Source organism: Periophthalmus magnuspinnatus, chromosome 3 (genome assembly GCF_009829125.3).
Source record: "Periophthalmus magnuspinnatus isolate fPerMag1 chromosome 3, fPerMag1.2.pri, whole genome shotgun sequence".
Lineage (NCBI taxonomy): Eukaryota > Metazoa > Chordata > Actinopteri > Gobiiformes > Gobiidae > Periophthalmus > Periophthalmus magnuspinnatus.
In genome coordinates, this window is record NC_047128.1 from 15,451,272 (window position 1) to 15,465,356 (window position 14,085).

General features: G+C 42.5%; 1 protein-coding gene across 2 annotated transcripts in view; it reads right to left on the bottom strand.

Annotated features, from left to right (window-relative positions):
- Window positions 1-264: 264 nt before the first annotated feature.
- The window catches only part of iqgap1 (IQ motif containing GTPase activating protein 1), a 115,963-nt gene continuing 102,142 nt past the window's right edge, over window positions 265-14,085 (bottom strand). For both annotated transcript variants that reach the window (XM_055220989.1, XM_033983583.2), the window contains 18 exons: window positions 13,732-13,815; window positions 13,553-13,624; window positions 13,388-13,457; window positions 12,797-13,161; window positions 12,081-12,244; window positions 10,899-11,123; window positions 9,088-9,228; window positions 8,845-8,929; window positions 5,049-5,281; window positions 4,668-4,800; window positions 4,227-4,329; window positions 4,014-4,149; window positions 3,730-3,817; window positions 3,271-3,489; window positions 2,848-3,011; window positions 2,339-2,449; window positions 809-917; window positions 265-467 (listed from right to left, as the gene is read on the bottom strand). In XM_055220989.1, coding sequence (XP_055076964.1) covers window positions 354-467; window positions 809-917; window positions 2,339-2,449; window positions 2,848-3,011; window positions 3,271-3,489; window positions 3,730-3,817; window positions 4,014-4,149; window positions 4,227-4,329; window positions 4,668-4,800; window positions 5,049-5,281; window positions 8,845-8,929; window positions 9,088-9,228; window positions 10,899-11,123; window positions 12,081-12,244; window positions 12,797-13,161; window positions 13,388-13,457; window positions 13,553-13,624; window positions 13,732-13,815 — 2,616 coding nt within the window. In that variant the 3' untranslated portion in view covers window positions 265-353. The remainder of the gene's footprint in view (window positions 468-808; window positions 918-2,338; window positions 2,450-2,847; window positions 3,012-3,270; window positions 3,490-3,729; window positions 3,818-4,013; window positions 4,150-4,226; window positions 4,330-4,667; window positions 4,801-5,048; window positions 5,282-8,844; window positions 8,930-9,087; window positions 9,229-10,898; window positions 11,124-12,080; window positions 12,245-12,796; window positions 13,162-13,387; window positions 13,458-13,552; window positions 13,625-13,731; window positions 13,816-14,085) is intronic.

Below are 14,085 nucleotides of genomic sequence, written 5' to 3' on the forward strand. Positions count from 1 at the left end.
TACATGCCTGCTGTCTGTAACTTCATTCATTTCATGAGATAAACTTCTTTCAACTCTCTACCTGGTCTGGAATCTCTTCCTTCACAATTATGTTTTAAATACAACACAATGTAAACGTTTTCAGAATACAGTACTCTGATTGGACCATATATCTAAATACGTTACAAAATATTTAATGCAGGTATTCAGTATTCTACAGCCTATGGTAACATCTATTTGAAACACCAGAGTTGAACCCTCACCCACAAACCCAGAGTCACAGAGTTGAGGTTGCGTTAGATAAAAGTTTATTGTTTCTCTGTGGAACATTCAGAATAGTACATAGAACATAACAGTTTAAAATGACAGTGGGATTATTTGCCGTAGAACTTTTTGTTGAGGAGGAAGATGAGAAGGTTCACGTTGATGGTCGCTCGGCCAAACAGCTTCATAACCGCCACCCCTTCGTACTGTAACTGTAGTAAGTCCTGAAACAGCGCAAAACCAGGTCAGAACCAGGTCAGCACCAGCACAAACCCAAGTCTAAACCAGGTCTAAACCAGGTCCAACAACCCCTTCGTTCTGTAACTGTGTAACTGGGTCAGAACCAGGTCTAAACCAGGTCTAAATCATGACTAAACCAAGTCTAAACTAGGTCTAACCACACCCTCATACTGTAGCGGTTGTAAGTTCTGGAACAGAGCAAAATTATGTTAGAACCAGGTCTAAACAGAGTCTAAACCAGGATTAAAGCAGGTCAAACGCAGGACTAAATCTGGCCTAAACCTAGACTAAACCAGCACTAAACTCGGTCTAGATCAGAACTCACCTGGTACTCCAGCTGGACGGTCTCCAGATGGACTCCCATAAGTTTGGCTTTGACGTCGAAGACTCCAACGGCCTCAGAGCGAGAGATCTCGAAGATCACGTTCCTAAACCTGAAAAACAGCCACAACACTTTAGACAGGGATGTTTTGATACAGATACGGGGATCAGATCAGAGTATCTGTGCTGATCCAGAAAAAAAGGACTGGATCAATATTGGTTCCAAGATCATACTGATGTAATTTTTTGATATTTGTGTTTTAAAGAGGGTGTATTGTACAAAATCAACTTTTGGAGCTTTCTACCATGTTATAACGTAGATCTCTCATTAAAAACATGCCTGAAGAGAGTTTAGATGTCATCCATTCATGTCTGAGTATTTTAGCAACCTCTCCTGGGCCCTATTTGTACCCTCTTATGGTTAGCAGTAAGATTTGTCGAATGATGAGCCCACAAGCCTACGTCACCCATACTCCACCATGACAAAACACGACAAATGTAAAGAAGCAAAGTAATTTGATGAATGCGTCACTGTAATGTGACAGCGCTATGAACGGGGAGTGACTTTTGACTCAAAGTGCAGCAGCCCAGCTTGAGTCCTGATTTAGTCCTGATTCAGTCCTGCTTGAGTCCTGGTTGGGTCCAGATTTAGTCCTGGTTTAGTCCAGAGGCCTGTTGCTAGAAGCTGATTTAGTTTAAGTTTGAGATAAGTTCAGGTTTAGTTTGAGCAAACTCAGCCCTGCTATGAACCTGAGTCAGGTCTGGTTTAGAGAAAAAACAATCTGGACCAATCAGCTGTGAGCTCAGAGACAAGTGATGCATAATACATGCATAAAATATACATTTTAATACTTTTAATAACAAGTCTAATTCTAAGTCAAATTCATAGGCTATTGAAAGAATACATTACATTTATGATTTGATTATATTCTATATCACATTTAAATAATTTCTTTTTTAATTTACTTTTACAAACGGTGAAACGTGTGAAACATGGAAGTTTGGGGGTTTTCAGAATTAGTTTTTCAAAGTCTATGTGGACTAGCTACTACTTTTTTACTGCTTTATTTTGGCTCTAATTACCTTCACCTGTCTCCCTGAGATAGCTTCTCCCCCTTCCCTGTAATCTGATTCCTATTGCCTGAGCACTGCCAGTCTTTGCTTGATCTGTGCTGCAACAGCTGCGTCTTCAGGTTTGACAGAGAAACTTCAGATCCAGCTTCAAGCAGCATATGAACCTAAAGTGTTTGCTTTGGTTTGATCAAGTCAGAAGTCAGTCCACAACTGAGTAAGTTCAACCATATTCTAGCAACAGACCTCTGATTCAGTCTTGGTTTAGTCTTGGTTTAGTCTTGGTTTAGTCTTGGTTTAGTCTTGGTTTAGTCTTGGTTTAATCTTGGTTTAATCTTGGTTTAATCTTGGTTTAATCTTGGTTTAGTCTTGGTTTTGTCTTGGTTTAGTCTTGGTTTAGTCTTGGTTTAGTCCTGGTTTAGTCCTGGTTTAGTTCTTGTTTTAGTCCTGGTTCCATTCTTACTGGCTGGGTTGCAAGTCTTCGATGGAGATGAGGACTCCTTTCTCATGGAGTCGAGATGCTGTGTATTTGTGAGAAACCTGTTTGCTCTTCTTCGCCTTGGCATTTGACACTCTGAAAAACAAGAGAAGTTAGTCTTGGTTCAGTCCTGATTCAGTCCTGGTTCAATCTCATTTCAGACCTCAATCAGTCCTGTTTTAGTCCTCATTCAGTCCTGTTTTAGTCCTCATTCAGTCCTGTTTTAGTCCTCATTCAGTCCTGGTTTAATCCTGACTCAGTTCTGCTTTAGTCTTGATTCAGCCCTGCTCTAGTCTTGATTCAGTTCTGGTTCAGCTCTGGTTTAGTCCTGGTTCAGACCTGCTTCAGACCTGTTGAAGTCCTGGTTAATCCCAGTAAGTCCCGGTTTAGACCTAGTTTAGTCATGGTTCAGTCCCAGTTTAGTCTTGGTTCTGTTTGGGTTCTGTTCTGGCTCAGGTCTGGATCAGTCTTGGTTCAGTCCTGGTTCTACGTACTTTCCCTTGGTGAGGTTATCCATGCATGTCCGGATGTACTGGTGGTACTGGTCGATCTGGGCATGGTAGAACTTGGTTTTGGAGTTCAGGGCGGCGTTGGTCTGCTGCAGACGCACAAGTTCCGCCTTTCTCCTCTGACGGTACCGCCGCTGGTTACGGATGTCCTGCACAGACCAAGAGGGGGTTTAGTCTGAATTTAGTTGGGGGTTTTGACCGGATTTAGACTGGATTTAATCCGGGTTTAGTCTGGTTTTAGTCCTGGTTTAAACCTGGTTTATCTTTAAACCTCACAGAGTTGATAAGTTTTGTTTAAATAAGCTTTAGATTCATTTTCTGGTGATCAAAAACAGTGGCGCCATTACCACGCAGCTCTATCACCTTGGCGATGTTATCGATCAGATCTGTTACCATGGCAACACTCACCTTGGCAATGTCGTTGATCAGGTCCTGGTATCGGTTCTGTGGCTGAACTTTGCCGAGCTCGGCCAGGACCTGCAGGTTGTGCCGGATCTTGTCCTTTTTGCCCTGAAGACTGAGAGAGTCATCTTGGTCCCGTTTGGTCTGAGTCTGGTCCTGGCTCTGGTCCTGGGTCTTAGCGTCCCTCAGAGCCCTCCTCTGCATAGCCCGCTGGTACTCCGCCTCCTGAGGAACACAAAGACCTGGTTTAGACCTGGTTCTGTCCTAGCTTAGACCTGGTTCAGTTCTATCTTAGTCTTGGTTTAGTGCTGGTTTAGTGCTGGTTTAGTGCTGGTTTTAGTCCTGGCTTTGTTCTGGCTTAGTCTTTTATTTAGTCCTAGTTCAGCCCTAGTTTAGACCTACTTCAGTCCTGGCTTAGTCCTGGTGTAGTCCTGGTTCAGTCCCTGTTCAGTTCTGGTGTAGTACCTGCTCTGGGGATGCGGTACAGTCCAGGATCTCAGTCAGTGTCTCTCCAGGCTGAAACCGGATCACATCCACGATGAGCCTCTTGGTGCTGGAAAAAAACAAAAGAAAACAGGTTATTCCCTAGATCAGGGCTGGTCCTGGTCTGGTCTAGGTCAGGTTTTGGGGTCTTTTCTGCCTCTTTTAGAGTCTTTTGAGGGGTTATTTTAGTTTTTTAGGGGGGAATTTTCAGGATTTTTTCCAGGGGTTATTTTAGGGTCTTTTTGGGGATCTTTTCATGAGCGTACTTGAGCAGCAGCGTCTTGGCGTCCATCTCAGCGTTCCCATCTGCGCTCACATTGAACTTGTTGGTTAGAGTTAGAGACACTTCGGTTTTCCCAAGGAGGTCGCGATTGGGGTCGTCCCGGGGAAGGGGGTTTTCTCCTGGAACACACAATACACTTTTTAAGGCCACAGTGCGCAGCATTTCCTCTCATTAGATTATTAGTGTGAGACTTTACCAAGAAGCGCCTCCACCGTGGGCACCTCCCCCAGGTCCTCCAGCAGCTCGTGGATCGGGTCGTTATGGTCGGGAGCAATGGCGTCCGCATGGTCCAAGAGGAGCTATGACGAAAAAACAAACATGTGAGGAGAGGGGAGAGGAGGAAAGAGCTAGGAAAGAGGAGGGTGTGCGTGTTCCTGCCATGTGCATGTTTCTATGTGCGTGTTATTAGTGTGTTTTGAGCATGTTCTTGCCGTGTGCCTGCTAGCATGTTTTTAGTGTGTGTAGTCTTAGTGCCTGCATGTTAGTGTGTTCTTGCCATGTGCATGTTCTTAGCATGTTCTTACCATGTGTGTGTTAGCATGTTCATAGCATGTTACTTACCGTCAGCCTGTTCTTACAGTGTTATTGAGTTCTTAATATGTGTGTTCTTAGCATGTTCATGTTAGCATGCTCTTACCGTGTGCGTGTTGACGATCTCTCCGATGGAAATATAAATGACAGGTTTGGTGACGGTGACGAGGTCCGAGTACTGATCCACATTAAACTTCTCCTCCAGAGATGGAACGTCGCACGCCGCAAGGAAGAAACGCCTAGGATTTTAAGTAAAAAATAAGTAAGGAAAGCATCCGTCCTGGTTCAGTCCTGGTTCAGTCTGGGTCTATTCCTGGTCCTGCTTCAGACCTATACTTCGGGTAAGCCATGCTCAGGTACTTGTTGATGGGTGTGAGGGGGTCTAGTCCGGGTCTAGTCCGGGTCTAGTCCGGGTCTAGTCCGGGTCTAGTCCGGGTCTAGTCCGGGTCTAGTCTTAGTTCAGTACTGGTTCAGTCCTGGTTCAGACCTGTACTTGGCGTAGGCGGCACTCAGGTACTCATTGATGGGCGTGAGGTGGGCGTTGTCTCCATAGAACATTTTGCTGGACGCAGCGTGTTGGAGCATTTTGGCGACAGAGCCCAGGTTTCGGCGCTGCTCGGTGCTCAGCTGACCACCCGCCGCCACCTCGATGATGTCGAAGGCATCAGGCGCTACCACAGCCGGGTTCATGTAGCGGTAGTACAACAGGTTACCCACAATCTGATGGAGCAAAGTACGATTACTGCAAATACTACCACTACAACTACTACTACCACTACTAAAGGGTTCATGTAGTGATGTAGTAATACAACAGGTTACCCACAGTCTGCAGATAAAAGTACTATTACTTCAAATACTACTGCTACTTAAGGATTTGTGTATCTGTAGTAACAACAGGTAACCCATGATCTAATGGACAAAAGTACTACTGCTTACTGCTAATACTACTACTACAGCAACAGGGTTCATGTAGCGGTAGTATAACAGGTTACCCACGATCTGCAGGAACAAAGTACTATTACTGCAAATACTACTACTATTAGTACTACTTCATGACTTCAGAATCCATGTAGTGATACAACAGGTTACCTAATCAACCATACAATCAAAGGGTTACACCTAATCAGGTTTAACCCTTTGGTCTCCTCAGCATTCCTCATCCTCAGATCTGCTCCATGGACACTTCAGAATGAATCACGTTTTACACTTATGAATACTTTAAAACTTGTACAGTTTTGAAAAAGCAGAAAAAGAGTAAAAAGAATCTCACCTCAAGCAGAAACAGAGCCACAGCAGAGACTGGAACCAGCCGCAGAGAGGGAGAGAGGAGGGGTCACAGACTAGTCAAGGAGGGGTCGAGGAGGGGTCAAGGAGGGGTCGAGGAAGGATCAATGAGGGGATGGGGGAGGAGAGAGGAGGGGCCAAGGACACAAGGGAGTGAGGAGAGGGAGAGGAGAGGAGAAAGGAGGGGTAAAAGAGAAGGAAAGGACACAAGGAGGTAAGGAGGTGAGGAGATAAGGAGAGAGGAGGGGGATTGGGGGGTGAGGAAACAAAGCAGAAAAGTGAGAAGGTTCTTTTTCACAGAAAGTAACAAGGCTCAAAGGTACAACATCTGGAGAAGTTTCTGAGCTTCAGATGTTTGCGCTGCCACAAGTCTGTCCCGATTTGAAAGCACTGATCTGCTTCTACACTAGCCCACCCTGAAACATCTCACCAAGTTAGCTCCAGCACAGAAGGTCAATGATACAAAAACATCAGACTGAAGGCTCAAAACCGCACACTGTATAAAGAAGGGGTCAGGGAGTGTGATGTCACCCACAGCATTTAGCTCCAAGCAAAGCCCATTGAGGCTAGCAGTTATAGGAGCGAATTTGGAGCCAAGGTACATATTTGGAATTCCAACCACGAGTATCATAGCAACCAAAGAGCCAATCAGGACTGAGGCTATTGAAGGTAACACCCCTTCCCACCCACAGTGCTGGTTTAGCAGGGGGTGGGCGCTTGGCAATACTGTCAATCTAAACTGTTGCTAATGCTACTGGGAGCAATTTCAGGGAAAGAAGGTGCCTGACTGGTCTGTTATAAATGCTCACAACTTGATTTAGGGACAGGATCCAAGGTCAGAAAGAGAAACTTGACAGCAGCAGTTACAGAGAGAGGGGCAATGTTTTTTTCAATAGAAAGTGAATTGGAGCCAGCGTCAATGGAGATCAATCGCGCCCATGGTCACTTTGGAAAACGTGGCTAGCTGTTGGATATGTCCATTTATATATACAGTTTATGTGCTAAACCGGAAGAGCTGAAGATGGAGGAGACCCAGGAACAACTGAGTCTAGATATGTTTTTCTAACACTATCTAATCTATCTCTCCTCTGTATCCCTTTTCTAATGTGATGAAATGTTCCACAGTCAGTTTTAACCCTGTTCTAGTGTGTGGAATATTTTGCTGTGGGCTTTTAACCCTGTTGTAATGTAGTCTTCTCCTCATTTATTTATTTATTTATACAGGGGGGCCCAATGAGAGCACTTGGGCTCTCTTTTTCATGGGTGCTCTGTTTAAAATACAACACAAACCGAAAAAACTATCAAAACAAATAAGTCCATATAAAACATCAATAACAAGTGCAGGTGTGTGTGTATAAAGGTTTGTTATCAGATTATTAAATTGCAATTGTGTCACCAACGTGTCCAGTTTTGCTTTTCCTTGGAGCATATTCCATTTTTGTGAAGCAAAACAGCTAAAAGCCTCTTTCCCATCTCAGTTCTGGTGCGGCTCGTCCTTAGCCTTATGCAGTCTTGTGATCTGGTGTTAAATGTTCCGGTATCAATAATTAACAAGCAGGTGAGGTATTCTGGCAGTTTTTGAAGTAATCCCTTATAGATAAACTTAATGCAGTGCTGTTCTTTTCTAACAGACAGTGATGGCCAACCCACTTTTTCATAGAGCGTACAGTGATGAGTTACAAATCCATCACCTGCAATAAAACGAAGGGCAGAGTGAAATAGTGGACCCAATGGTTTCAAAGCAGAGGCTGAAGTCTGCACATACACCACATCCCCATAATCCAGTACGGATAGGAAGGTTGCTTGCACTATTTCTTTTCTGTAACTCAATGGGATACAATATTTGTTTCTGTAATAAAATAATTTAGATTTTAAACTGTTACATAATTCTGAGATATGTTTTTTAAAGGGTAAGTTTTCATCAAGCAAAACTCCAAGATATTTATAAGTGTCGACTCTTTCAATAAAAGTACCATTTAGCGTGTAAAGATTTGTAGCTTGCATGTTACTGAAAGGTTTTTTAGAAAAAATCATATACTTAGTTTTACTTGCATTCAAAAACAGCTTAAGATTTATGAGGGAGTTTTGGATTTCATTAAAATCTTGCTGCAGTTTTAAAAGTACCTGATCAGCAAAAGGAGCACTTGCATACAAAACAGCATCATCTGCATATAAATGTATGTGGCTTTCTTTTAAATTGTGACCAATAGAATTAATAAAAATAGTAAAAAGTAGGGGGCCCAAAATTGAGCCTTGGGGCACTCCTTTACTTAAAGTTAAAAAATCTGATTTAAAACCATCGGCTACTGCTGCCTGGGTTCTGTTTGAAAGATAATTTTGGAACCAGTTACATGCAGCATTGTCAAATCCAATCTGCTGCAGACGGTTCAGGAGGACTCCATGATCCACTGACATCCCTGGATTGTGTTTTGTGTTCATTCTGTCTCTACAGAGCTCACAGTCCATGAACCTTTCTAAAATGATTAAATTTGACTTTGGCAGCTACTGTTCTAAGCCTGATTTAAAGACAGATCGGACTACTCATTTCACTAAAACAGTTAAGATCATTATATTCAAGATTTTACTAAAATTATGACAGCAACCATGTTGTACAGTAGGCCAAGAGTCCTCCAGTATACACAGGAATAATGATTTGACAATTAAAAATATAAGAAAACATTCTGTTCAATCATGTTTAAAATATCAGAAAAATGTGTTTCTTATGTAAATGTTGTCGATATTCTGGACAGAATTCTTTCAGTGTTATGTCATCCATATGGAACTGTCTAAAATAAAACTCTCTATTCCTTATAATTGTCAACATATTTTTCATCTTTTTTTCACAAATTGTTTCTTGGTTGGTATAAAACTATAATTTGTATTTGCAACAGGTTTTATCCTACCAACTCAAGTAGAAATTAGAGAATCATCAAAACCTGTCATATGCACTGTAAACTGTCTGAGATATGATTTGCCCTGATGAATAAATCCGATCTCACCTTGAGCAGCTCGTCTTCTGTGGCATCAGGGAACTTCTCGTGGAGAGAGTCTTTGAGCACTTTGGAGATGAATCTCATGCCGTACCTGAAACAAAAGAACACGCTTAAATACCGTGATGTTGCGTTACAGAAACATGCCATACACTCCAAACATGGCAAAGCACTAAACATGCCACACACAGCAAACACACCACACAAGGCAAACACTTCACACATGCCGGAGAATCACAGAAGGCTTCTCACGGGATTTTGTCCACAGACGTGGTGATGGCCAAAAGGAATTTGTCTGTGAGGTTCTTCATGTTTTTGATTGAAGCCTCCAGTCGAGTGCGGACTTCCTCATGTGACATGGCCTGTTCCGGGGTCACGTCGTACGGCAGCTTACTGTGAAAGGGCAAACTTGGTGTTATGTAGCTCCATAGTTCTACCCACTTCACCCAGGTCAGCTTCGGAGGTAAATTTTTCATAAATTTTTCCCATAGACTTTCCCAAAAATTAAAATATTAAGAGCTCAAACACATCACGGAGGCTAACCAGCTACAAGCTAACGCAGCTGTTTTAAGTCTAAAAAGCACATTTAAAACTCAAGATTCGGCAAAATGCTTTAATAACTTAGTGGTTTATACAGTTTCAGAAACAGAGTTTACATGTGTTTACACTTTTGGTCATTAGTTACCACAGAGCTGTTTAGCCCTGAGCGTTTTAACTTTTAATAATAATTGTTTTCAGAAACTCTGAGAAAAATGAATGGGAAATTTACATCCGTAACCAGGGGGTGAGCTCTATAGGGCAAATTTGTCATTATAGGGCAGTGAAGACACATGTGCCGGATTAACTTCAACTTACTGTGAAACACCACCCAGAGAACACTCAGACTGTCAGAGCAAATACTGTCAAACTGTAGTCCACACATTACATGCATTACACAGACTTAAGAACTTATTGTTAAAGGGCATATGTGTCAGATTCACTTTATGAACTGTTGAACCACAGTATAACAGTACTTCCTCACCAGAAACATGCTCAAAGGCGTTTTGATTGATTCCTGCATGTTTCATTAATCACCTACCCCTTATCCCCTCCCACCTCTCTGTACATACTGTGATTACGGGAAAAAAAAATCAGACTTCCGGTTATGCATGTAGGGCTATAAAATGTCACATGGACCTTTCCAACAATAAAAACATGTCACTGCAATCTGCTGCAGTTTTGAGCAGGAAGTCAATGGACCCTTTCTGTTATCAAGCTGTTTTGCATTAATGATGCAGTTTTACAAAGTGTAAATGATCTAGGCCAGGGGTCTCAAACAGAAATTATCTGGGGGCCGCAGGAGGCAGAGTCTGGGTGAGGCTGGGCCACATCAGGTATTCCACATAAAAAGCTTTGTTAATGTCATCGCTGTTTTCAACATACATGAGGAAATATGCAAATTCTTGTGGATTTTATGGATATACATTGTTATTTGTTGAATCTTTTGTGATGAGAGTGAGTGACACGTGTGTTTGGGGTTTACCGATCTGGCGGAACCTTCTAAACGCAACATGGTAATGCCACACTAACAGTAAACATTCATATTGTCCTGCAGGCCACAAAATATCGTCTCGTGGGCCACAATTGGCCCCTGGGCCGCGAGTTTGAGACTCCTTATCTAGGCCCACACATGTTGTAGTTTCATCATAATATCCCCAAAAAGCATAATATGTCCCCTTTAAAGAATCATTTAGTCATAAAACCAGTCAGCATGAGCACTTAGCCCCTCCCATCTGTACCTCCCATCTCCAGTGTGAGCTCAAAGAGATACAGATCAGGCAGGTCCAGGACAGAGCCTCCCCTGTCGGTGTCTGTGGGTTACAGATTTGGCAGATAGCGTGTACCTTGCCTTCCCAGTCTATGACACCATGTGTTAACATAAGGCTACTGTCACAGATTAAGTAAGCCTTGTACTTAGCCTCTGAGTGTTAGCACAAGGCTGCTGCCACAGATCAGGTAGGCACTGTACTTAGCCTCTCAGTGTTACCATAAGGCTATTTCCACAGATCCGGTGGGTTACATACCTGGCTTCCCCTGTCTGTGTTTCCATGTGGTTGACCCAGCTCTTGTAGATGTCGACCGGATCAGTTTTGATGTTGAGTGTTTTGTCATCGATGGTTTCCTTTACGACAGGCGCCAGGATCTGCCTCAGAGCGTTCTGACCTCTGGCCCCGCGGTGAAAACTCACCACCATCTTAATCACTGTGGGATTTCCCGTCACCACCTCCTTCAGCTGGTCCACCTTGGACCTGCAAAACAGAACAAGGTCAGAACCAAGACCAGACCAGACCAGGACCAGGTCAGAACCAGGACCAGGTCAGAACCAGGACCAGGTCAGAACCAGGTACAGACCAAAACCAGACCAGGACCAGGACCGAGTCAGAACTAGGACTGGGTCAGGACCAGGACTGAGTCAAGACCAAGTCACGTACAAATAAAACACAAACTTCCTCAAGATCACAAAGCTAACAACAAAGATCATGTATGTGACATTTTTGTACTTATGCATGCTTTATAAATGATAGCTGGAGTAACAGCTGGACCCTTCTCCAGAACTACTACAGACATACTGTATATCTTTATCTTTGTGCGTTTTTGTATTTCTGTGTGTTTATTTTTGCGTGTTTTATATTTGTATGTTTTTATATATGTATGTTGTTATACTTCCATGTCTTTATATTTGTATGTTTGGTGCTGTAATGCGTGACTCTCACTTAATCTCCTGCAGCGCTGTTAACTAAATGCTTTAGTCTGTACATATACAAGACATGATGGTAAATAAACATGCATGTAGAATAGAACATTTGTGTGATACAAAACATGCATGTTTTATTGATACTTTGCAGCTGATCAACATCAACATTCCCTGGGCGGTGATGCCAAGTATAGATGCTGTGTCTGAAGCTCTGTTAGACTCAAGTCTGAGCTTTATTTTAACACAATCTGATCAGAAAGAGATAACTTAGTTGCAACTACAACATATGAGCTGGTTTGTGCTGTTTTGTCCCTCTCACAAAAATTACAGTCCCCGAGATATTAGCAAACAATTTTAAGGTAGAACATCTTCAGCGTGATACAACTGCACTGCAATAGCATACACGTGTGTCTCACTTGATCTCCTTCTGCAGATCACAGTAATACTGTATATTTTTATATTTGTATGTTGTATGTTTTGTATGCTTCATGATGTGCTGCATGTGCCTCACTTGATCTCCTCTTGGAGCGCCGTCTTGAACAGTCGAAGCAAGAGGTATTCTTCTCTCTGATTGGATGCATAGTTGTACAAAGTGAAAATCACAGAGTCCATGAACTTTGTTGACTTGTTCTGAGGCATCTGGAAGATCAGTTTGGCCAAGTATGAGGGGTTGGTCTGAAAAAGAGAGAGAGACGAAAGACTGTTTAATGTATGGTGAAAAAAAGGAAAGCGGAAAAGGGCGGGAAGAGAGAGAGGGAGGGAGAGAGAAAGAGAAATGCCTTTTAATGCGAGAAAAAGGGGAGAGTAGAGAGAGAGATCATCTTAGCCAAATACAAAGGGTTCGTCTGCAAATAAAAAAGAGAAAGTCCTTTTAGTGCGAGTAAAAAAAAGAGGAGAGGGTGGGAGAGATCATCTCGGCCCATCAGGTCTCATGTGTATCAGGTCTCATGTGTATAGAGACCTGATACATAGAGACCTGATATCAGGTCTCATGTGTATATTTGTGTGTTTGTAGGTGTTATGTACAGGTGTAGGTCTCACCTATAGAAAATAGAAGGGATGCTTCTAGCTTCAGTCTCTTGTCCTTGCTCAGAGCCTTCAGTCCTCATATATGTTTGTAAGTGTTATGTCCAGGTGTATACAAGTGTATGTAGGTGTGTCTCACCTATATATGTGTATGTGTGTTTGTAGGTGTTATGTACAGGTGTATACAGGTGTGTGTCTCACCTGTAAGAGATAGAAGAGGTGCTGATAAGCCTCCAGCTTCAGTCTCTTCTCCTTGCTCAAAGCCTTCAGACCTCCTTGTGTTCCCTTCTGGACCATCATGTTGGCGAGTTGTCCGTGGTTCTTCTTGGTAAGGCGTTTGGAGTGGGACACCACGTCCTGCAGAGTGATCTTGTTCTTCACCAGGAGCCCGATCTTGATATCCATGAGGTTCAGGTCTTTCTCCAGACTCTGGTTGGACCTGATGTTTGTGACCACCTCCTCCCTGAGCTTCATCAGCTCCAATTCCTCCTGAAAGTCCTGATCGCTCTGGTCCAGAAGGTGCACAAACTTACGCACCACACCCATGGGGGGGTCATCAGCGTTTACTGTGAAGGGAAATATACATTACATTTATGATGAACCAATCACTACAATTATACTAAACACAAAACCATCTGCGTTTACTCTGCAGGGGTGAGGCTCACAAATTTTTCTTACTGTGCACAGAAATATTAAATAAATATTTAAAATATTCAATCAATATATTACAATATATACTAAAATACACTAAACACTGCATCCATGGAGGGTTTGATATATTGTCACACATACTAAGCGTCTTGTAGTCGTCACGGGCCTTATTGGCTCGGATGAATGCTTGAATCTTCACCACGTCATCAATCTGAAATAGACGGATTTAAATTTACTTTAGTGATTCTGAAATGTCCTGTTTTTAAAAGTTTGGGTTTTTTATGTTCTTTTTTTAATGTTCCTCACATGATCATTGAAATATTTGAGTCGGTCTCTGTATTTCTTGCGAGCCTGATGCATCCGGACCATGGACTGGATCTGAACAAAAACACAGGACAGCAGCAGTAGTAGTATTAGCAGTAGTAGCAGCAACAGCAGTAGTAGTAGTATTGATAGGAGTAACAGTATAGTAGCAGTACTAGTACCTTGACAGCCTCCTTGCTGTGCTCCTTAAGGTATTGCTTGCGTTCCTTGTAGTTCTTTCTCTGTTTGTGTCCTTTCCAATGGGCCTGTGGTCACATGACTCACATTTAGCCAATCAGATTGGGATAATTCATGATCAGATTCATATCACCAGGAAATTATTCATATTGGGTCTAAACTAGAACTAAACCTGGACTAAACCAGATCTAGGATTTAACCAAGACTAAACCAGGACTAGGATTTAACTATCAAATCAACTAATGAATGCAGAAATACACTAAACCAGAACCAGCCCCGTCATTCTTTGCAAACTCTATTTAACATAAATAAAGGAGAACTAAGGTTTAACTGAGTGA